The following is a 25,625-nucleotide window of genomic DNA, read 5'->3' as shown; positions in this document are numbered from 1 at the left end:
CAAGAATTAAGTGCTAGGATTGAAGGCGGATCCAGCCTGTCTCCCCTACTGATTAATCTACACATAAAAGAACGAATGATAGAAATTAAAGCACATTTCAGGAGTAGGACTGAAAAAAATGTAAAGGCATATCAGTAAGATTCACTGATTCACCTCACCCCCCCCCCCCTTCCCCCTACCCCCAAAGAAAACTGGTAGTTCTTTTGAAAATGTAAACTTTGTAGTCCTGTGTGTGAGTTAAAACGTACCTCCAGTTTCTGTCACAATTTATGTTAGAGGTATAGTCTTAAGAGATCAGATAAATTGTTTTGAAACATCCTACATTATTATGTTGCAACGCCAGTACGATTTATAATCAAAATATTAGCTTCAAGAATGCTCGTAATGGTATTCGTTAATAGAATAGAGAACACTGACGAACAGAAAGCTTATTATTTCATTCTGAAACTGCAGTATGTCACTCACAAGACATTTGATGTTCCTCTTGCAGATATATCTGTGTATGTACTTGACTCCCTTAAGTACTGTTGGTAAACTTATGCAATCTTGGTAGAAGCTCTTTTCAAACCTGTTACCAAATACTATTTTTTTAAAAAAATAAGAAATACTGAAAACGACAGACGTCATTAAGATGTATATGTGTTGCGGAACACTTGTTACAATCAGAAACATTTTAAAGATATTCTAGGTTTAAGTGACAGACTACAACTCCTAAGGCCTGGGTTCTATCCCCGGCAGTTCCTGGGTCTTTTTTTACTTATATCTTCTTTCACTACTAACAACATTTCTTAAATGTGGAAAATGGCGTGTTACGCCCTATTTCGGAGGAACGTCTGCCATAGTAGGTGAATTCAAAGATCAGAAGTAGGCATTAGTACACACAATAACGTACCGTGCTGTTCAAAGCAACTCTCATTTGGCTGATACGTTTACTTAAAAAATTAGGGGCAGTACTTGTTTCAGGCTTCTGTTTTGTGAGAATTGATATGATTGTAAATGCCTACATGGGATGTGTTTGCCCAAAACATGATTCCTTTCCTCATTGGCAAATGTAGATATTTAGGATGAACTAAACGGAAGTAAGTCAGACATATCTCTTATGATAACAGATGAGGTAGTCTAATTCCAGAAATGGAGTTCTAATGAGGAATCCGTGTTTGGAGAATGTGGCGCTGAGTAGAATTTAGTTCACTTCTTCCAGTATCACTTAATCGCAGTGTAATACAACACGGAAGGATTAATAAAATCCACTATCAGCGCTCGTGGGGTTTCCAAATGCTGGACTGGAGCTGTCTACGATTTTATGTTTGCTTCTGGCAAGATAAATAAATAATACGAATTTCGATGCGCCAGTGTGACAGGATAATAGTTCAGCATTTCACATTACATCAATATACACTCTACGCCATACGCAGGCAAATTTCACAACTTGCTTGGAATTGATTTGTAGTCTACCTCTACCTGCATCTGACGCGATTAGTGTGGACTAATCTTGCAAAAAATTCTAATTCATGTACGCATATAGGTCGGGAAAATCAACTGCTACATAATCGTTTCATGGTGAATTTTTTCAGGAGTCTTTTGTTTTTCACAGTGCTACTAGTTTCGCTCCTAGACCATTTTCAAGTTTAGGCTTAGTAGGGATAAAAGTTAAATTCCTGTCATTTGTGACTGCTAAGTTTGAAACTGTCCTATGACCAAAACTGCTAGCACTGTGCAAAATGAAAGACAGTTGAAGGTTTTCACCAAAAATTTCAACGAATGTCGAATTCATTACAGGTTTACATGTTAGTGACTGTAACGTCGTTTAACTGAAAAAGAAAAAGTAAAATACAGAAGACGTGAATTAGATATGCTGGACTCTAATCTAATAGTTACTTTTCGGATACGATTCCATTGCCTTAAACTCTCTTCGTTCAGCAAATTGCATGCTGTGAATTTCCGGTTTTTACTCAAAATTTCTAGATGTTATTACACATTATCTGTCTTGAGCTGACTGCAAAGTAATTGAAAAAAATTACACCAGACGCGTTTCGCTTTTATTTACAAAGCATCACTTGGGGTATTGGTGTTTCTTTACATAGTCTGCACCTTCCCCTCTTCCTAGCAGTGGTTGGTGTCGACAGGCTTCATTTTACATCTGCAGTGTTTGGCATTACTTCTAGATGTACTTCTCAGTTTCTTCAGTCTTTGCAAAATGGCTATTATCGGCTACCAGCATCTTAGGTTTGGTCGATTATAAGTGTGTGATTAGTTGTTCCCAATAACACGGTAGTTAAGCTTACAGCGTAGAGAACGCGGAAGAGCGTAACGCTACTTGCCAGATAACGAATCTGCGCCTCCCATTTGTCTTTCTCGTGTTCCATCCAGCCTTCCCACAATTGATCGCCGACCTGAGCAGATATGGAAATGCGACACACGCTGCAGTAAACACCGAAACAACGGAGGGGCCGGCAGGGCTGTCTCTGCGGAGACGAGCAGCGCCAGGCTGGAGGCCGATTTGAATAAAAGTCTAATCAGTCACACCGGGCAGCCTGTTACTGGGTGCAATTAATCTCCACGCCACTGACGGAAGGAAGACAGGGCCCCCTACCGCGCTAAAAGGGTCGCAGGGAAGCCAAGGCAAGAAGAGAGACTGACGGCACACAGCCGAAACAGACAGTACGAAACAACGTGAAAAGTACGTTCCGGACTAGCATTAACACAGCGGAATTGCGTGAATAACATATTCGGGACTCTAGTACTCAAGTGTACGCGAAAGAGATTAAGGGGAGAACCCTTCTAAACGATAAGCACTTTTTACTTATTCTTGGGTCGACTTATTTGTGGGCAGAAAGGATACGAGGGATAGTCACATAATCATACACCGAGGTGACAAAAGTCTAGGATACCACCTAATATCGCGTCCGACCACCCCCTGCCCAGCACCGTTCAGCAGCTCGACCTGGCAGGGACTCAACAAGTCGTCTGAAATGCCCTGAAGAAATAATGAGCAGTGCTGGTTCTACAGCCGTCCATAATTGGGAAAGTGTTGCCGAAGCAGGATTTGTGCATGAATTGACTTCTTGATTATGTCCCACACATTTTCGATGGGATTCTTGTTGGGCGATCTGGGTGGCCATATCATTCGCTCGAACTTTTCAGAATGTTCTTCAAACCAGTCGCAAACACTTGTGTCCCAGTGACACGACGCACAGTCGTCCATAAAAATTTCATCGTTGTTTGGGAAAATGAAGTCCATGGAATGGTCTCCAAGTAGCCGAACATAACCAGGACGCAGTCCACTCCATGTAGACACAGCCTACACCATTATGGACTCACCACCAGTTTGCACAGTGCCTTGTTAATCTGGGTCCATGGGTTATGTGTCTGCACGACTCTCGAACCCTATCATAATCTCTTACCAACTGAAATTGGGATTCATCTGATTAGGTAACGGTTTTCCAGTTATTCACGAACCAGTTAACATGGTCACGAGTCATTCGTCTACTGCCATCCCCCATTAACTCAAAATTTCGCCGCAAAGTCCTCGTGTATACGCTCGTCGTACGTCCCACACTGATTTCTGCGATTAGTTCTCGCTCTGTGGTTTGTCTGTTAACTTTGTCTGTGATGACAGGTAATGCCTGAAATTTGGTATTCTCGGCGAACTCTTGACATTGTGGATCTCGGAATAATTAACTCCCTAACTATTTCCGAAATGGCATGTTCCATGCTTCTAGCCCGAACTACCATTCCGCTTTCAAAGTCTGTAACATCCACTCGTGCGGTCATAGTCACTTGCTACATCTACATCTGCTTGTATACAGATACTCCGCAAGCCACCGTACGATTCCTGGCGGAGGGTACACTGTACTACTATCAGACATTTCCTGTCCTGTTCCACTGGTAAATAGAGCAAGGGAAAAACAACTGCCTATATGCCTCCGTATGAGTCCTAATTTCTTGTATCTTCGTGGTCCTTACGCGTAATGCATGTTGGTGGCAGTAGAACCGTTCGGTAGTCAGCATCAAATACCAGTTCTCTAAATTTTATCGTGCTTCTAGGAAACAACGTCGGCTTCCCTCCAGGGGTTCCCGTTTGAGACCCCGAAGCATCTCAGTAACACGTGTTGATCAAACCTACTGATAACAAATCTAGCAGCCCGCCTCTGAATTGCTTCGATGTCTTCCTTCAATCCGACCTAGCACCGATCGCAAACACGCCGAGCAGTGCCCAAGAATAGGTCCCACCAGCATCCTATGTGCGGTCTCCTTCACAGGTGAACCATTTTTTCCTAAAATCCTCCCAATCAAGCGAAGTCGATTATTCGCCTTCCCCACCACGGTTCTCACATACTCGTTCTATCTCGTATCGCTTTGCAGCGTTACGCCCACATATTTAAACGACTTGACTGTTTCAAGCAGGACACTAGTAATACTGTATCAAAACGTTGCAAGTTCGTTCTTCCAACTCATTCGCATTAACTTACATTCTCTCATATTTAGGGCTAGCTGCCATTCATCACACCAACTGGAAATTTTGTCTAAGTCATCTTGTATCTTCCCACAGTCACCCAACATCGACACCTTAGCGTACAACACGGCGTCATCAGGAAGCAATTGCAGATTACTGCCAACCCTGTCCGCCAAATCACTTATGTAGGCCTATATACACTCCTGGAAATTGAAATAAGAACACCGTGAATTCATTGTCCCAGGAAGGGGAAACTTTATTGACACATTCCTGGGGTCAGATACATCACATGATCACACTGATAGAACCACAGGCACATAGACACAGGCAACAGAGCATGCACAATGTCGGCACTAGTACAGTGTATATCCACCTTTCGCAGCAATGCAGGCTGCTATTCTCCCATGGAGACGATCGTAGAGATGCTGGATGTAGTCCTGTGGAACGGCTTGCCATGCCATTTCCACCTGGCGCCTCAGTTGGACCAGCGTTCGTGCTGGACGTGCAGACCGCGTGAGACGACGCTTCATCCAGTCCCAAACATGCTCAATGGAGGACAGATCCGGAGATCTTGCTGGCCAGGGTAGTTGAATTACACCTTCTAGAGCACGTTGGGTGGCACGGGATACATGCGGACGTGCAATGTCCTGTTGGAACAGCAAGTTCCCTTGCCGGTCTAGGAATGGTAGAACGATGGGTTCGATGACGGTTTGGATGTACCGTGCACTATTCAGTGTCCCCTCGACGATCACCAGTGGTGTACGGCCAGTGTAGGAGATCGCTCCCCACACCATGATGCCGGGTGTTGGCCCTGTGTGCCTCGGTCGTATGCAGTCCTGATTGTGGCGCTCACCTGCACGGCGCCAAAGACGCATACGACCATCATTGGCACCAAGGCAGAAGCGACTCTCATCGCTGAAGACGACACGTCTCCATTCGTCCCTCCATTCACGCCTGTCGCGACACCACTGGAGGCGGGCTGCGCGATGTTGGGGCGTGAGCGGAAGACGGCCTAACGGTGTGCGGGACCGTAGCCCAGCTTCATGGAGACGGTTGCGAATGGTCCTCGCCGATACCCCAGGAGCAACAGTGTCCCTAATTTGCTGGGAAGTGGCGGTGCGGTCCCCTACGGCACTGCGTAGGATCCTACGGTCTTGGCGTGCATCCGTGCGTCGCTGCGGTCCGGTCCCAGGTCGACGGACACGTGCACCTTCCGCCGACCACTGGCGACAACATCGATGTACTGTGGAGACCTCACGCCCCACGTGTTGAGCAATTCGGCAGTACGTCCACCCGGCCTCCCGCATGCCCACTATACGCCCTCGCTCAAAGTCCGTCAACTGCACATACGGTTCACGTCCACGCTGTCGCGGCATGCTACCAGTGTTAAAGACTGCGATGGAGCTCCGTATGCCACGGCAAACTGGCTGACACTGACGGCGGCGGTGCACAAATGCTGCGCAGCTAGCGCCATTCGACGGCCAACACCGCGGTTCCTGGTGTGTCCGCTGTGCCGTGCGTGTGATCATTGCTTGTACAGCCCTCTCGCAGTGTCCGGAGCAAGTATGGTGGGTCTGACACACCGGTGTCAATGTGTTCTTTTTTCCATTTCCAGGAGTGTAGAAAACAACAGCGGTCCTATTACACTTTCCGAAGGCACTATTGACGATACCCTGGTCTCTGATGAACACTCGCCGTCGAGGATAACATGCTGGGTTCTATCACTTAAGAAGTCTTCGAACCACTCATATGTCTGTGAATTTATTCCATATGTTCGTACCTTCGTTAACAATCTACAGTGGTTCATTGTGTGAAATGCTTTCCGGAAATCTAGAAATATGGAGCCTGCCCTTCATCCATAGTTCACAGTAATATCATGTCAGGAAAGGGCAAGCTGAGGTTCGCCCGAGCGATGGTTCTAAAACCATGCTGATTCGTGTACATAAGCTTCTCAGTCTCAAGAAAGTTTATTTGATTTCAAATCTTTCAGTTGTTTCTCTACGCCAGAGATGCTTTTTACAATGTCGTCCACATATAGATTAGGTACAGCATAGGTCCTTCAACATTTCCTTGGATTTCCTTGGGGAACGCCACATATTAGTTCTATTTTACTCGACCGTTTTCGTCAGTTACTACCAACTGTGACCTCAAAACGTGGCCTGATTATTTTTTTAATAGGAATAATACACCGAAAGAAGCACAATGTCAAAAGTTTAGATGATAGAACATGCTGCAAGTATTTTTTAATGTTGAATTTTGCCTTATTCGTAGCTCGTCAGGCAGCTGGAGAAGTGTACGGTATACACCGGCCGTAGATGCAGCAGACGGCGTATGCGCAACACCGTGGGCACACGTCCTTGATTAAAGGCACATCGATAAACAGATAACACGGCGCAACACAATCGTAATTTGTAAAGCGAATTTCAGTGTCCGTTGATAGTTTCTGTAACACAGCTGTACACAGTTAATTTTGGCTCGAATATTCAACTCGTTTAATATCCATATTATTTAGCAGTTCTTTTTGCAGTCTGGCTAAGTGTTAAAATGGAGATAAAACTCAACTAATTTTCTTCGTAATGCTTGCTAATAGGATCTGTCTTTGTGCATTTCCCAGAATTTCACAGTAATGTGGAATCCATTTAATGTTTTCAACCCTGCAAAAAAGAAATATGAATAATGTGTTATGCAAACGAGAGCAACCACTTCTCCTACGTATGTGCTACTTATTACTTAATTTCTTCTACATTCGTTCCAATCATGTTGACACTTCGTTAGAAACTATGGAAACATTAGAGAAAACAGGAAATAGCTCGGTACATTACGTGGATTGTGGTTCGAACGATGGCTATTGTGCTAACTGAAGTTCAGAACAAAAATAGATTACTTTCTAAACCAAAAGAAAACATGTACGCAGATAGATTTCAATGAGAAAGAAAGGGTTACAAACGTTTGGTTAAACAAAGGAGGACAAAACACTTATACATAAGCAGGAAGCAAAGCCAGTTCCATATCGCAAAATCTTATCACCAATTGTATGGATGGAAAAAGAGATTTACACGAAGTACGAAATTAAAATGGAACTTTCAAAAGTGTTAAAGAAAACTATTCGAAAGACTTAGAACTCCTCGCGAGAGTAACTGCACCGTTACCAAGGGAGACATAGATCGGGCGCTCTGAATTGCATGTGAGATAAATATTTCTGATTTCCAGGCTTCTTCGACAGGCTTCTTCTACAGAGATTCAAGAAATTTTACGAAAAGGAAGCCGAAAAAGTTTGTCTCACTTAAACGTGTAGAGAGGATGTCATCAATAGGTAATATTACAGAGGAATTCGAAGCTGACGTGAAGACGAAACTGCTTGTTATACCTTAAGTGCTGCGTATAAAGCCAAACAGTTAGGTTTCGCGCAAACCGAATACAACAATGCCAGTAATAAGTATCAATGGATCACAGTTTCCTCAGGTTTATGACCGTCTTCAGGAACATCAAGGCAAAATAGGATCAAAAATTATAAAAACCGTCTGTTTACGTACAAAAATGTTGTAATCGACATCGCAAAATTTTGAAAAATGGGACAGAATTATTTTCGCTGTTGCATCAGGAACGTCCTTTTACTATTTTCAGAAAATAATTCATTGCTTTTGTTGCACTCGGGGTCTGGACATAACGCCGTCTCTGGCTTTAAGAGGAAGAGAAGACTTGTTAATATAATTCGCATTTCATCTGGAACTGATAGTGATTCAGCTTTCGATTAAAAAAATTTCAATAGTTTATAGTATTTTTCAGAAAATTGGCAGGCAGTGTAATCTCCGGTAGCTCTTTTTCATTTCAAATTTATCAACGGAACAGTATTGTTAAGTTTCAGTCATTTCTGCTTTCTCTGTTTGCATCACCACATTTTACGAATTTGTTTAAGCATGCTTGCTACGCACCACAATATTCAGAACAGTGACCACGACCATTTCTTACCCCACTCCAGCTCTGTCTAAATAAAACAAATAATTACTCTGAAGTGCCTGCAAGCATTAATTTATCTTTTATCATGTGTGCCTGGTGTAAGGAAAACGTTTTTGTCAACTAATAGACATTTCACACTTTTGTGGCGATTGCAGGGAATAAACAAGGAACTGTTTCATTGTTAGAAAAATCTAAATTATTCAAAAATGATCACAAGAACAAGAATTGTTATAAAATATTTAATGTCAATAAATTGTTGGAATCGTCTGTAATGTAACGACATTTACTTCCTTGACTTTCTTTAGTTTGGCAGTCACACGTGTTAACTATTACGTCTGCAACAGTTTACCTGTCGATATGCAGTTCTAGTTATTAAAAACTTAATGACTTGAGACATTTTTTGTGTAGTTTAAGTACTGAAAATTCGCATGCGTACACTTGCGACTTCGTCTGCTTATTCGACAATCACGCAGTAGGCAAAAAGGGCGATAAAACGGCTGTAATAAGCAGTTCTTCGTGCAGCTAGAATGAGTAACTCTTAACATCTTTTTTAAATACTTGCTGTGCATTTCTTTTGATGTATTCTTCCTGTACGAAAAATTTCAGGGTAGGTTCCGACATGTCGGATTAGACCATTCCTTTTTGAGACAATACCCCATAGGGATGTAATTTGATTAGAAGTCGCTTGTCAGAAACAGAATCAAAAGGCTTCTGAATATCTAGAAACATGGAGTCGATTTGAGATCATTTTTTCGATAGCATTACTTCATGAGACTGGATTCGTGTTTCCTGTCAGAAAGGTAACAGTTCGTAGTAAAAGATGGAAAGCCATTGAGTAAAACAGTAGTGATTTCTGGCGTTCCCCAAGGTAGTGTTACAGGCCATTCGCTGTTTCTGATCTATATAAAGTATTTGGGAGACAATCTGAGCAGCCGTCTTAGGTTTTTTGCAGATGACGCTGCCGTCCATCGACTAGCAAAGTCATAAGAAGATCAAAACAAATTGTGAAACGATTTAGAAGAGATATATGTATAGCGCGAAAGTTGGCAATTGACCCTAAGTATCTAAAAGTGTGAGGTCATCCACATGAGTGCTCAAAGGAATCCGTTACACTTCCGTGACACGATAAATCAGTGAAATCTGAAGACCATAAATTCAACTAAATACCTAGGAATTACAATTACGGACAACTTAAATTCGAAGGAACACATAGATTTGTTGTGGGGATAGCTAACCAAAGACTGCGTTTCACTGCCAGGATACTTAGAAAATGGTGCAGATCTACCAAAGATCCTGCCTACACTACGCTTGTCCGTCCTCTTTTAGAATACTGCTGCGCGGCGTGGGATCCTTTCCAGATAGGACTGACGGAGTACATCGAAAAAGTTCAAAGATGGACAGCACGTTTTGTATTACGGGGAAATAGGGGCGAGAGTGTCACTGAAATGATACAGGATTAGCGGTGGATATGATTAAAACAAAGTTATTTTTCTTTCCGGCGGAATCTTCTCACAAAATCTGGATCACCAACTTTCTCCTCCAAGTACAAAATTATTTTGTTGTGTCCGACCTACATAGGAAGAAACGGTCACCATAGTAAAATAAGGGAAATCTGAGCTCGCATGGGAAGATGTAGGTGTTCGTTTCTCCCGGGCGTTGTACGAAATGGCTCTGAGCACTATGCGACTTAACTTCTGAGTCGCCTAGAACTTAGAACTAATTAAACCTAACTAACCTAAGGACATCACACACATTCATGCCCGAGGCAGGATTCGAACCTGCGACCGTAGCGGTCGCTCGGCTCCAGACTGTAGCGCCTAGAACCGCACGGCCACTCCGGCCGGCCGTTGTACGAGACTGGAAAAATAGAGATATGTGAAGGTGGTTCGATGAACCCTCTGCCGGGCACTTAAATGTGTTTTACAGAGTATACATGTAAATGTGGATGTAGGTGAGAATAAAGAAGTAATTGTGTTCCACACGAGTGACATTTTCTGAATCCGCACTAACTTTGTGGCATAGATCGTGTATCTCGAGATAATTCATAATGTAGCATCTGGCGTCTCCCGGTCTAAAGGTGGCACGTAACAAAGATTGAAATGTTTTCTCGTGGTATAGGTTCAGGATCGATGGAGAGGAAGGACCCAACCGCGGTGCACGAGGGCGACAACGTGCGCATCAGCTGCGGCGCCGCCGGGAACCCCCGGCCGCACGTCGAGTGGCGCAAACTGGATGGCGCGCCCATCCCACTGGGCTCCTGGCAGAGTGAGTACCTAGGCTCTTTCTGTGTGTGTGTGTGTGTGTGTGTGCGTGTCAGAGAGAGAGAGAGAGAGAGAGGGAGAAGCTCAGCTACGGGCACCACGCTCCTGTAATCGCTGGCGTCCCCCACTTGCCATAGCAATATCGAATTTGCATTTTAATCTTTGTGGACTTTGTAGACAATCACTTTCTTCAGTATTCCACTGGCTATTGTATTAAGTATTGAGAAACCAAAAATAAAGGTAAGATGGAAAGAGTACTAGCGTACTGCCAGCTGGAAGACGTCGAAGTGTCGTTCAGCCTTCTAATCGGAAAGGGTTTTCTGCCTCCTCACACAATGGCCACCTTCAACAAGCTTGATCAGAGTTGTACAGTATGTATATAAATGGTGTTTCACAATTCATTTTGCAGATTTCTAGACGCTGCCGAGAGGACTTATTACGTAAGTTTTACATAGGAACCCATGTCCGGAAACGTCATCCGGCGACGCTACAGGACGTCAACGTTATAGGTGCCTGCGGCTGTAAATGTTTCTACATACAGAGTGATTTCTTGGTGAAGTTACAGTCTTCAAGGATCAAGGAGACAGATAAATGTATCAATTTGAGTTAAGGGTCCCTGGTTCGGAAGCAAACGAGATGGAAGCTGTAAGCGAAACTCTTTCTGATACATCCGATAGGGAATATATGTACTGGTACTGTTGTTACTCCACCCCCCAATAGTTGAGTGGTCAGCGTCACGGACTGCCGTCCTACGGGCCCTGATTCGATTTCCGGCTGGGTCGGGAATTTTCTCCGCTCAGGCACTGGTTGTTGTGATGTCTTCATCATCATTTCATAGCCATCCGGTGCGCAGGCCGTCCAATGTGGCGTCGAATGTAATAAGACCTGCACCAAGGCGGCCCGACTTGCCCCAGACCTGTCCCGGAAAATGCCACCAAACGCTCATTTCCATTTCCACGGTTGTTACTAAGAACGTGAGGTATGCTACTTTCAGACGTGGTAGTATAGGCCTAGACAAGAAAAAATGTCTAGTAAACATGGGCTTTAAAAGGCATACCTTAGGAGCTATGAACACCTATTCATTTTTGCTAGAGTGAAACACATCTCTATCGAACAAGGGCTCACAGCTCGTAAGTGGACACACCTCTGAACTGGCTGCATTTTTAGCATTATCTTCACCTTCATAGTGCAACTGATCCATAAATGAGAGATAGCTCAAAATTCGTAAACGCAATTAGGGTCATTACTCAAAGTATTTCCCAAAAAATCATTGAGATATTTATTATATTTTGGTACTGACAAAAACATTTATAATAGTGTAAAAAAGGAACACTATTTCACTGCGGTACCATTTCCTTTGGAACCACTGACTGCACAGCTTGTAAAAAGAGTTAGAGAACAGACAAAATTCACATAAGTGTTTCAAGCCTCCAGTTTCATTCCCTGATCCTGATCTGTGAAGGAGACAACAAATTTATTTTAATACAACAAAAATATTTAAAGATCTAGCTCAAATATCACTGACATCATCATCACACATTTTTCGGGAAATAGTAGTCAACGGAGGCAGAGGAGGTCATTCTAAATATCTGTACCAATTTTTGTGAGTTTAACTTCAGTCATTTAAAAAAAAAGTATACCTGAATGATGAAAATTCAAGTTTTCGGAAAATCGCAAAAGAAGATTTACAGATTTATACTCCTGGAAATGGAAAAAAGAACACATTGACACCGGTGTGTCAGACCCACCATACTTGCTCCGGACACTGCGAGAGGGCTGTACAAGCAATGATCACACGCACGGCACAGCGACACACCAGGAACCGCGATGTTGGCCGTCGAATGGCGCTAGCTGCGCAGCATTTGTGCACCGCCGCCGTCAGTGTCAGCCAGTTTGCCGTGGCATACGGAGCTCCATCGCAGTCTTTAACACTGGTAGCATGCCGCGACAGCGTGGACGTGAACCGTATGTGCAGTTGACGGACTTTGAGCGAGGGCGTATAGTGGGCATGCGGGAGGCCGGGTGGACGTACCGCCGAATTGCTCAACACGTGGGGCGTGAGGTCTCCACAGTACATCGATGTTGTCGCCAGTGGTCGGCGGAAGGTGCACGTGCCCGTCGACCTGGGACCGGACCGCAGCGACGCACGGATGCACGCCAAGACCGTAGGATCCTACGCAGTGCCGTAGGGGACCGCACCGCCACTTCCCAGCAAATTAGGGACACTGTTGCTCCTGGGGTATCGGCGAGGACCATTCGCAACCGTCTTCATGAAGCTGGGCTACGGTCCCGCACACCGTTAGGCCGTCTTCCGCTCACGCCCCAACATCGTGCAGCCCGCCTCCAGTAGTGTCGCGACAGGCGTGAATGGAGGGATGAATGGAGACGTGTCGTCTTCAGCGATGAGAGTCGCTTCTGCCTTGGTGCCAATGATGGTCGTATGCGTGTTTGGCGCCGTGCAGGTGAGCGCCACAATCAGGACTGCATACGACCAAGGCACACAGGGCCAACACCCGGCATCATGGTGTGGGGAGCAATCTCCTACACTGGCCGTACACCACTGGTGATCGTCTAGGGGACACTGAATAGTGCACGGTACATCCAAACCGTCATCGAACCCATCGTTCTACCATTCCTAGACCGGCAAGGGAACTTGCTGTTCCAACAGGACAATGCACGTCCGCATGTATCCCGTGCCACCCAACGTGCTCTAGAAGGTGTAAGTCAACTACCCTGGCCAGCAAGATCTCCGGATCTGTCCCCCATTGAGCATGTTTGGGACTGGATGAAGCGTCGTCTCACGCGGTCTGCACGTCCAGCACGAACGCTGGTCCAACTGAGGCGCCAGGTGGAAATGGCATGGCAAGCCGTTCCACAGGACTACATCCAGCATCTCTACGATCGTCTCCATGGGAGAATAGCAGCCTGCATTGCTGTGAAAGGTGGATATACACTGTACTAGTGCCGACATTGTGCATGCTCTGTTGCTTGTGTCTATGTGCCTGTGGTTCTGTCAGTGTGATCATGTGATGTATCTGACCCCAGGAATGTGTCAATAAAGTTTCCCCTTCCTGGGACAATGAATTCACGGTGTTCTTATTTCAATTTCCAGGAGTGTATTAAGTTACCACTACGCTGTTGTAAACATGGAAAAAAACCTGGAGATACTAGACGGTATCAGATAGATTATATAATGGTAAGACAGAGATTCAGGGACCAGGTAAGACATTTAAAGGGGCAGATGTGGACTCTGACCACAATCTATTGGTTATGAACTTCAGATTAAAATTGAAGAAACTACAAAAAGGTGGGAATTTGAGGAGATGGGTCCTGGATAAACTGAAAGAACTATAGTTTGTAGAGAGCTTCAGGGAGAGCATTAGGGAAAGATTGACAAGAATGGGGGAAAGAAATACAGTAGAAGAAGAATGGGTAGCTTTGAGAGATTAAATAGTGAAGGTAGCAGAGGATGAAGTAGGTAAAAAGACGAGGGCTAATGGAACTCCTTGGTTAACAGAAGAGATATTGAATTTAATTCTTGAAAGGAGATAATATAAAAATGCAGTAAATGAAACAGGCAAAAAGGAATACAAACGTCTCAAAAATGAGCTCGACATGAAGTGCAAAATGGCTAATCAGGGATGGCTAGAGGACAAATGTAAGGATGTAGAGGCACAAATCACTAGGGATAAGATAGATACTGCCTACAGGAAAATTAAAGAGACCTTTGGAGAAAAGAGAACCACTTGTATGAATATCAAGAGCTCAGATGGAAACCCAGTTCTAAACAAAGAAGGGAAAGCAGAAAGATGGAAGGAGTACATAGAGGGTTAATACAAGGGCGATGTTCTTGAGGACAATATTATAGAAATGGAAGAGAATGTAGATGAAGATGAAACAGGAGATATGATACTGCGTGAGGAGTCCGACAGAGCACTGAAAGACCTAAGTCGAAACAAGGCCCCGGGAGTAGACAACATTGCATTAGGACTACTGACAGCCTTGGGAGAGGCAGACCTAACAAAACTCTACCATATGGTGAGCAAGATGTATGAGACAGGCGAAATACCCTCAGATTTCAAGAAGAATATAATAATTCCAATCCCACAGGAAGCAGGTGTTTACAGATGTGAAAATTACCGAACTATCAGTTTTATAAGCCTCTGCTGCAAAATACTACCACGAATTCCTTACAGACGAATGGAGAAACTGGTGGAAGCCGACGTCGGGGAGGATTAATTTAGATTCCGTAGAAATGTTGGAGCACGTGAGGCAATACTGACCCTACGACTTATCTTAAAAAATAGATTAAGGAAAGGCAAAACTACGTTTCTAGCATTTTTAGACTTAGAGAAAGCTTTTGACAATGTTGACTGGAATACTCTCTTTCAAATTCTGAAGGGTAAAATACAGGGAGCGAAAGGGTATTTACAATTTGTACAGAAACCAGATGGCAGTTATATGAGTCGAGGTGCATGAAAGGGAAGCAGTGGTCGGGATGGGAGTGAGACAGGGTTGTAGCCTATCCCCGATGTTATTCAGTCTGTATATTGAGCAAGCAGTAAAGGAAACAAAAGAAAATTTCGGAGTAGGAATTAAAATCCATTGAGAAGAAATAAAAACTTTGAGGTTCGCCGATGACGTTGTAATTCTGTCAGAGACACCAAAGGACCTGGAAGAGCAGCTGAACGGAAAGGACAGTGCCTTGAAAGGTGGATATAAGATGAACATCAATAAAAGCAAAACGAGGATAATGAAATGTAGTCGAATTAATTCGGGTGATGCCGCAGGAATTAGATTACCAAATGAGACACTTAAAGTAGTAAAGGAGTTTTGCTATTTGGGGAGCAAAATAACTGATGATGGTCGATGTAGAGAGGATATAAAATGTAGACTGGCAATGGCAAGGAAAGCATTTCTGAAGAAGAGAAATTTGTTAACATCGAGTATAGATTTAAGTGACAGGAAGTCGTTTCTGAAAGTATTTGTATGGAGTGTAGCCATGTATGGAAGTGAAACATGGACGATAAATAGTTTAGACAAGAAGAGAATAGAAGCTTTCGAAATGTGGTGCTACAGAAGAATGCTGAAGATTAGATGGGTAGATCACATAACTAATGAGGAGGTATTGAGTAGAATTGGGGAGAAGAGGAGTTTGTGGCACAACTTCAAAGAAGAAGGGACCGGTTGGTAGGACATGTTCTGAGGTATCAAGGGATCACAAATTTAGCATTGGAGGGCAGATTGGAGGCTAGAAATCGTAGAGGGAGAGCAAGAGATGAATACACTAAGCAGATTCAGAAGGATGTAGGTTGCAGTAGATACTGGGAGATGAAGAAGCTTGCACAGGATAGGATAGCATGGAGAGCTGCTTCAAACCAGTCTCTGGACTGAAGACCACAACAACAACAACCACTACGCTCCTTTTGAAAATTCCAGTTGCATACTCCAGTTGCCCTCCTGTTTCCTTACCCTCCATACCCTTTCTCTTCATTCTTTTCCTTATCCTTGACTCCTTGGTAACAGCTTCTGCAGCTGTCTCTTCTTTGGTTACCAGTCGCTTATCAATGGCAGTTAGAGCTTGCGATCTTTCGAATAAAAATGTGATGGTGGCCCTCAACTAAGTACCCTCAGACTCAGAGGTGAAATATTAAAAGTTTTGGCTGGATTCGTTGTCCAGTGGCTGGGATACGTAGCTGCCGCATTAAAATCCAAATACTGCTGAATCTACAGTATACGATATGAATATACACGTGAATCGAATGATCGAAAGTTATTGTCACTCGGCAATTCCGAATTTTGAATGGAACATAAAATTTTATAAATGAAATATTGCAATTGAATAAAACCTGCAGGTATTATTTTAACTCCTTTGAATGATGAGTATGATGTCAGAAGTACGTTTAAGAATGCCATTTATTACTGCAAAACACTTATTGGTGTCAATGGTCCAGCAATTGAATAAAATATAAATTTAATAACAGGGAAACAATAGATTTCTACTTCCCGTAATTAGTTATGAGTTACGACATAGCTCGCGTGATATTCGCTTCTAAACGCATACTATGTCTTCACTGCAGAAGCCACGGATATCTCACAGTGCACAAGTCGGCACTATGAAATATTTATTTCTCCCGCGACCACGCGCAAACTGCCCAACACTCTACAAGTATTTCCTGCGACCGCTCATAGCACCTTCCCGTCCTACACTCCACGTGTCCTCTCCATGTAGCTCCTTCCCCACTTCTATACCGTCTCTCCATTGACTTCGGTAGTCGCCTACCTCAGTAACGAGCCCTGTGATTGGCTAGAGCGCTCCCATCATGTCTCCAAGCCAATGCACACTCACAAACATATTGAAACACATATGAACTACTGGATTTACATTTAAAGAACTTGATTTTAATTAAATATTCCTACTACTGGTCCACAAACACGCTCTAACACATATTATTAAATATATAAACAAATTAAATAAACATATATCAAAGGAATAGCAACAAAAGTAGGCCATTACCCTAATGTCTCTGTGCCCTCTAAAACACAGTAAATATTTGACCAATGTCTTCATGAATAGTATACATCGGATACATACAAAGACATAGACGAATAAATATATTGATAACCATGCTGGTACCGTTTTTTCGTGTAACTGTGGAGTACTTATGGCTTGACGTGATCAATAGTAATCGGCCACTTTGGCCTCCAATAACTCGTGTACTGTTCAGGTTACATGCCTGTAATTCATTCCAATTTAGGTTTACTCCAATAGCTTCCAAAAGGCACGTCGATCGACAAAATCGGATGAACAATTTAGATTTTGGAAACTCGTTGTTGGGTGTTACTCGTGTAATTTGCAGTCAGATACTAAACTTTAAACTAATAAAGATATTGAAAATCTGATTACACCATCAGAATCATCATGCAAATAGTGGTAATGTACATGTTACTTTTTAAGGTATCATGATTCGTCTGGCTATTATTAATTTCTAAATGAACTGTGAAATGTCTGGCATTATGCTTTCACAAAGTCCGCCATCTTTGTCACTCCCGGCATTCAAATCTCCTACATAGACACAAAGCACCTTTCTTGACACAGCGTCAACATGGAATTCCCAGCCACGTGGTCCGCCTGGACAATCTGCTGGGGCTACCCCTCTTGCTCCGGCTAACGTTCGGCACGACGTGTTTGCTGACGAGCCCCTGCTTGCCGAGCAGCCCGCGCGGCCACTCCATCTCTGAACTTAGAATATTTTCAGGACGCCACAACTCGCCCGTTAAGCTGAATCCATGTTCCTTCCTGTCTGGATGTTCAATTTCTTCATAACATTGATCCTTGAAATTACACCATCATCGAATGTTATTATTACAGCCATTACACCAATCTTCAGCACTGTCAGCCCAACAAATACAGTTTTGGGTATTCTCTCCCATATACAGCTGCTGAAGCTTTCATTTGCATTCTGAGAGAGACCATGCATACAATTCCTAAGTAGAATTTTGTTTGCCAGATCCCTATACATAGGCGTAATTGCCTTCATTACAGCAAGTGTTAAGGAATGCTTGTGGGTATATTGTATGCCTGTAGCATTGCCCAACCAGTACTTGCACCACGAATCTTCCCCTTTTGGACACAAACCATTCTGTGGGGTTTCATCTGTTGACACTGTGAAACCGCGTTGCACAAACAGCTCGTTTCATGTTCTCCAAATCTCCTACATTTCTCCTTATTGCTAGTTCTTAACATAGTCAAAGAATCAATTTCACTTTTTGTAGGACGACCTGTTCCACTCATATGTTTTCCGTCTGACGGTTTTTCTCCACTGAAGTCTTTGCATAATTTTCTCAGCCCAGCTCCCATTCTTCTTTGTACATGCCCAACACATTCAAGCCTTTCTATCAGAGTGCCCCCATACGGTCTGTTATTAACAACAGTAGTGTGTCATTTACACTCTCCATCCCCAAGGTAGCCTACATACCTCACACCACGTCTGACGTCTGATCTTATAAAAATGTTTAGAATTTATTTCGTTTCCATCTTTCCACTTGTGCCATCCAAGTTGTTTACAGAAATAATGCCAATAAACTTACTTAAACAACCTGGGCAGTGCCGTGTTAGACATTCATAATCTAGTATCTTACCAGTTTCAATAAATGTGGCAGTTACAACCCCATTCATAGAAGTATGATCTCGCTTCTGCCGAGATCAATGAAATGCTGCTACAATGTCTGTATTCTCAGAAAAGGCTACTGCTTCTTCTGCTGCTCATTTCATTGAATGTTCACTTACACCACATAAAGCATTATATATTAATTTATTGTATCTGTCAAACCTCAGTGAAGGTGAAGGCAAATCCATGACTGCACTAAAAGTCTGGACATCTGTCCTTCCCCTTCGGATACATCGCATAGCATAAGCAAGCTGAATATTTACACTGTAATGTCAACTATCAGTCACTGGCGATGTCATAGTATCACTGTGCATCTTACACGAGTTAGCCGGCCGCCGGTGGCCGAGCGGTTCTGGCGCTACAGTCTGGAACCGCGCGACCGCTACGGTCGCAGGTTCGAATCCTGCCTCGGGCATGGATGTGTGTGTTGTCCTTAGGTTGGTTAGGTTTAAGTAGTTCTAAGTTCTAGGGGACTTATGACCTCAGCAGTTGAGTCCCATAGTGCTCAGAGCCATTTTCTTACATGAGTTACAGGCAATCACTAACTGACTTGAAAGACACTACCTTGCTGAAATGTCCTCAGTAACGTGAATACTATCTTCACAATTGAAGTACTTACATTTCACAGCATTCTTCAAAGGTCTTGACAGCATTTTTAGGTTCACAATAATGTTTACGTCATTATTGCTGCTCACAATACTACTAGGCTTGTTCTACTTACATTCAGAAAGCGGACGTTTACGTCTAGAAGATCTGCCTGTAGACACAGTTTCCGAAGACGACTTTTGAAGCAACTGATGTGTGTTATTCGGCCGTGTTTGGAACTGGTTAACGCGAAACGCTCATTTGGTGCTAAATTTCTTTGCTCTCGGGATTTGTAGCACAGGAACACACACACACACACACACACACACACACACACACACACACACACACACACAGAAAGAAAACAACACACAATATCTGCTAAACCACAAGCGCATGAAATTCCAAAATCATATACTCTCAGAGCTTTGTTTACATTTGAATCACAGCCTTCTAGACATAGCTGTAATTTGGTTCCGGGACTCAGAGCCTTCTAGAATACTCCTGTGTTAACGATCCCTAACTAACGACGGAAAAAAGGAAGAAAAAAATAATGCTTCACGTATTCTGATACACTTCAAACTGACAGATGGGCGTGGCCTTTGTGCAACATTAGGTTCAACCTCCATTTCAGAACGAACGGAAAATGATAGTGCCCATAAACTACACATTTTTGAAATCTGCATGAAATGCTCTTCTCTATAGATGAAGAAATTTCTTTTCAAATTTTTGGTCATTTTCACGAGAATGTCCCCTTAATGTATGCATTGTACAGTCCATGTTTCCTAGACTTTTTCCTTATTTTGGTCCATACTACCACCTCTGAAAGTTACCTAAACTGCAATCTTAGCAACAACAATATCTGTACATATATTCCACTATCAGAGATATCAGAAAGATTTTGACTTATGACTTTCGGCTCTTTCGTTTAGGGTGCAGGGACCCTTACCTAAAATCGATGTATCACTCTTCTCTATCACCCCTGAAAGTCTGTATCATCATAACAGAATCACCCTGTATACACATACATTTGCAGGCGCCATCGTCTATGACGCTCTGTAGCGTCGTTGGATGACGATTCAGGACATGGGTTCCTACTGAATAGTGGAGGGAGAAGAGATAGCACATAGCCTACTCCACTACAATAGTTCCTTGAAGGTGGCCGAACTTAACATCTCCACCCGACGGACAAAGCGTCGTCAACAGTGTCGCTTGCACTCAGTCCACGAGACACTGCAGAGAGATTTGGGATTTAATCCAGGACAGTGGCGCTATGTCTGGTAATCAGAAATCTTACGCCACCAATTGTCCTTCCATTTTCCGGCCACATAATAGTGGCTGCTTTCTAACCGACCGTTACAACACATGCGTGCGTTAGTGACTCCGCCTACGGAGGCGGGTAATATGTGGAAGGAATAGTACTTTGTGAATAATCCATTGTTCCGCAGAATTTGCTAGTTAACACAGAAAACCATAAAGTGTAACTACATTGACCGTAAGCCTGAGAATAACAGTCCAACTGTAGACCAAGAGAAATTCTGAACACAGCAGATTGATGTAATAAGAGCATATATGCTGCTTCGTTAAAGATTTCGTAAACAGCGAAGTGACTGTGTTATTTCTTCGTTATTTACTGATATGTTTTACCTTTACAGTGGTACATACAGGTATGATACAAGCATCAAGGTGTGGAAAACCATTGGGCAGGTCTTGCCAAATCATTAAATAATTCTATTTATGAACAACAATTTCACATACAACACTTTTAGTATTTTTAGAACAGAACTAAACAACGTCAGCGGATACTTTATATTTAAAATATTCAAGCCATCAACAGCCATTGGTCACCGAAATTTTACCACAGAGAAAAGCTATAAAGATAAAAATTAAAAAAACTCACAGCTTTAACAAACTCACAAAATGGATTTTGAACAACAACTGTATATAAGCCACCTCCTTTGTTTTTCACACTCCACCTTATAATCGTCTCTTGCTATGGCCCACTCACCATACAAGCAGGAAGCACAACCGCCACGCCAGATACTATAGTTCAATTCTTTTATCTTGGCGGTTTGCGCATGCCCGCCCAGACGCGGGACATTGCTGCGTTGCCAGATGTACGCGCCAAGAGAGGCAGCGTCATAGTACGGTTCGCAAACTTACGTTTAGGGGGGAGCGCGCAGTTTATGAAGTAAAGCCACCACGGCCGCATTAACCCTTTCGCTGCTACAGAGACGTGCTCCCTGCATTCCGCGATGTGCGCGATTTTGTTATCATTGCACTGCTCTCCTGTGCAGACACATGGTGTTTCGACTGCTTTGACACACTTTATCATTCGATTTCACAAAAACTATTTGGCACAAAAATTTGATTTTTACACATCTTCTTGAATGATACCTTCCCCCCATAAATGACTTAATTTTGTTTCGAAGTTCAACGCAGTTATTGTGCAGCATTACACGTAGCAAACCATTGCAGAGGTAAAAGTCCATAGCGTATACTTTCTGTATGGTCGATTTTAATTGCCACTAGAAATTTCAAAAAATTACATACAAACGAATAAAATTCATGAAGTAAGACCTTCGATATTGTTTTTAAATAAAGAAAATATTGAGCACCAAAGAAGATTTGAACTCAGAACATTTCGCTTGGCAGCCATACTCTTCAACCATTATGCTAACGCAGCTCGCCATTCAGGACATCTCCTGGAGGACTTTAAACTATCACGCAAAATACCGACAAACACTGTTGGTATGACTATGAATTACTCACGTTTCGTCGAAGTACAATAGGAAATAAACAATTACTGCTGTTCTTTATCGTAAAAAAGCAGTTAGTGAGAATGATACAAACACCTTTCCTTGCTATCGCCTGAATTAGGAGGCTTATTGCTTGTTTGGTTTAATTAATTAATAGAGTATGAAGCATCTGGTATAAAGAATGCTTTTTCCAATCTTTCTATAAAAGAAAGTGTGCTATCAAGACATTGCTTTTGTTCAATTACTTTATTTATGACTGAACTCTTCTAAAACTGAAGACACTCGTCCGTGCTCTGCACTGCAGTGGAGCTCTGGCAATGTCGTTCTCTGTTCATGGGCTGACTGTTTTGTGACGTCAGATGCGCAGAACGAACCTAAACTCGGCCGCCATCATAAATGACGCGCACTTTAGTGTATCCTGGTCAAACCTTTTAATCTCTGTATAACAGCCACACCTATTTTCTTGTGTCCATTTGAAACTGCTTACTGTATTCAAGCCTTGATCTCCTTCTACAATTGTACCTTCCCCCCCCCCCCCCCCCAATTCCAAACTGACAATTCCTTGATGACTCAGAATTTGTTCTGTCATCCGATCCCTTCTTTTGGTCAAGTTGCATAAATTTCTTTTCTTCACAATTATTTTCAGAATATATTGTTTTTTTTATTCACTCTAACTATCTAATCCTCGGCATTCTGTAGCGCGATATGTCAAAGATCTTCTTGGCTGGTCAGAGCGTATTCCATGTTTCACTTCCATGCAAGGCTACACTACAAACAAATACCTTCAGAATATATTTCTTAACAATTCAGTTGTTATTAGATGTTAACAAACATCTCTTTTTCGAAATGGTTTTCCTACTGTTGTCAGTCTGCATTTTTTGTCCTCTCTAGAAAATCATTAGTTACTTTGACGCCCAAATGGCAAAAATCATGAATAACTTTTTGTGTCTTACTTGTTAGCGTAATTCCCTCAAACGTGCCTGATTTAATGCGACCACATTACATTATCTTTGTTTTGCTTTTCTTGATGCTTATTTTATAATCTCTTACCAAGGCATTATCTTTTTGTACACTGTTTTACCAAGTCTTTCGCTTCTCTGACAAATTACAATGTCATTGGTATATCTTAAAATTTCTATTTCTTGTCCCTGAACTTTAATTCCTCCTCCAAATGTTTCTTTAGTTTCCTTTAGTGCTTATTCACTGCACAGGCTGAATAACATCAGGGATAGGTTACAACACTGTCTCACTTCCCTACCCAAGCGTGGCTTCCCTTTCCTGTCCTTCCATTCTTTTAACTGCAATCTGGTTTCTGCACAAGCTGTAAATAACCTTTCGCTCCCTATGTTTTATCGTTGCTACCTTGAAAATTTCAAAAGTAAACGTCGTCGCAAGCTTTCTCTAAAACTAGAAATGTTAATTTCTAGGATAAGTTGTAGGGTCAGTATTGCTTCACGCACAACCGTTCTTGTCCACATCTCACAACATCTTTCGACGCCTCTGCGGTGGAGGTCAGAACCGCGACGCCCACCTTTGAAATCTCGCGGTTTTCGTATGGGTGGCCGAGGAAAACATTCCAGACAAACCACTTTCACGAAAGTGCTTCAGAAGGTCTCACAAATGGCGTCAATGAGTCACACGTTTCCTTGGGTTGTTGATTCCCACACATTTCGCAGCCGAAAACGACAGTCTGCAGTGCGTTGAGGAGCAGGAAGACGTTCTAGGCAGCCTTTGACAATGCTGACATCCTCGGACGTTTCAACCCTTCTCTATGGACATTGTCGGGTTTCATCATCATTAAACGTGATCACATCCCTTTGGAGAACAGCACGATAACAATGTATTCCCTCGTGAACAGGCTGGAACACCTAGGGACTGTTGAAAACCATTCGACGAAATCTGAACGTCAACCAAAGCAGCAAAAGATGCTTATGTTTTTTTCAGCCCTACGATTTCGCGTCCTCCTGTGGTGTAACCACGAAGGGATCCGGCACTGATACATGCGTGGATAAAACGGCGAAGGATCGCTTTGAAAGGCCCCCCTGTTCCAGTTCGACAAAATCGTCGATCACTTCCGCCAACCTTTATTGAGAATTTTAAAAGTGAGCATTTACCGAGAGAATCTATAAAGTAGTCTATTGTGCCTGTAGGTAGGCAACCCCTTTGACACCACTTTGATTCCAGTTGCCTGCCGACAAGCGCCTCGGTCTAATGAACTTTTTGTCAGTGGGCACATTCTCATTTGGCCTGACACTTTCGGGCCCAAAACTGTTCTTAGTGAGAAACATGGTGGAAATAGTCTAATTGGAAGACAAAGGAAGCGATTAGAACTGCAAAACGATTTCAAGCACTGGATGTCCTGAATCCTTGCCGCAGTGGTTACACCGGTTCCCGTGAGACCACTGAAGTTAAGCGCTGTCGGGCGTGGGCGGCACTTGGATGGGTGACCATCAGGGCCACCATGCGCTGTTGTCATTTTTCGGGGTGCACTCAGCCTCGTGGTGCCAATTGAGGAGCTGCTCGGCCGAATAGTAGCGGCTTCGGTCAAGAATACCATCATGACGACCGGGAGAGCGGTGTGCTGATCCACGCCCCTCCTATCCGCATCCTCCCCTTGAGGAAGACACGGCGACCGGATGTTACCGATGGGCCACTTGTGGCCTGTAGACGGAGTGGACGTTCTGGATCCAAAGTGCACAGGATCGCCATATATGGAGGCACATCCACACAGGCATATGGAAAGGTTGGCGCGTTACCTTTAGGGTTCGTAATCGCCGGTACATATGTATGGTATGAAAATCAGCAGAACGTGCAGGCCTACTGATAACGCTTACGCTTCATAACCAGCGATAAGGAAAGCTGTGAGTGAGCAGCTTTCTAGCTATAACTTAGGGGTAGTGAGCCAGGCACGCATCGTAGTTTTACTACATTCGTCTCTGTATTACAAGTGATGCCTCCTCTAGGAGAGCTGATAGTTCTTCAGTAAGCATTTGTGAATATCTTTTACCCTTTAATGTTTCTTCAATCAAGTAAGAACCCATCACGTACTCTCCCGTAATCTCGCGCAAATGTTCACACTCCACTGCCTCTGATGTTTAACCTCTGTCAGTGCGGATTCTCAGAGGCCCAGTAATGCATATTTCTTCATTTAGCAAAGGTAGATTCTTCGGTAAAGAGATTTCTTAGAAGAGAGACCCTTTGTCTACATGTCGCTTCAGAACCAGGTGACAGAATTACACTCGTATTCTTATACCTCACTGGTATAGCTACTGATCACGTGAGACATGTTACTGATGGAAGATGTTTGTGCGCAAAATGCCAACAATGCCTGTATGACTTGTTTTGGAGGCTCTCGCTAACATGTGTATTACGAAGAATAGCTGGCACAACTTCCATTTAGTTCGCTCCATTCGTTACAGGCTTGCTCTTTACCGAC

General features: G+C 43.2%; 1 protein-coding gene across 1 annotated transcript in view; it reads left to right on the top strand.

The window, feature by feature from the left end:
* The window catches only part of LOC124799128, a 739,238-nt gene that overhangs the window by 439,228 nt on the left and 274,385 nt on the right, over positions 1–25,625 (top strand). Inside the window, exon 6 of the mRNA XM_047262665.1 lies at positions 10,532–10,678. Within this exon, the coding sequence (XP_047118621.1) occupies positions 10,532–10,678 (147 nt within the window). The remainder of the gene's footprint in view (positions 1–10,531; positions 10,679–25,625) is intronic.

Source organism: Schistocerca piceifrons, chromosome 5 (genome assembly GCF_021461385.2).
Source record: "Schistocerca piceifrons isolate TAMUIC-IGC-003096 chromosome 5, iqSchPice1.1, whole genome shotgun sequence".
In the NCBI taxonomy this organism is placed as follows: Eukaryota; Metazoa; Arthropoda; class Insecta; order Orthoptera; family Acrididae; genus Schistocerca; species Schistocerca piceifrons.
The sequence above is the reverse complement of the archived record's forward strand: the minus strand, read 5'-3'. Positions and strand labels throughout refer to the sequence as shown.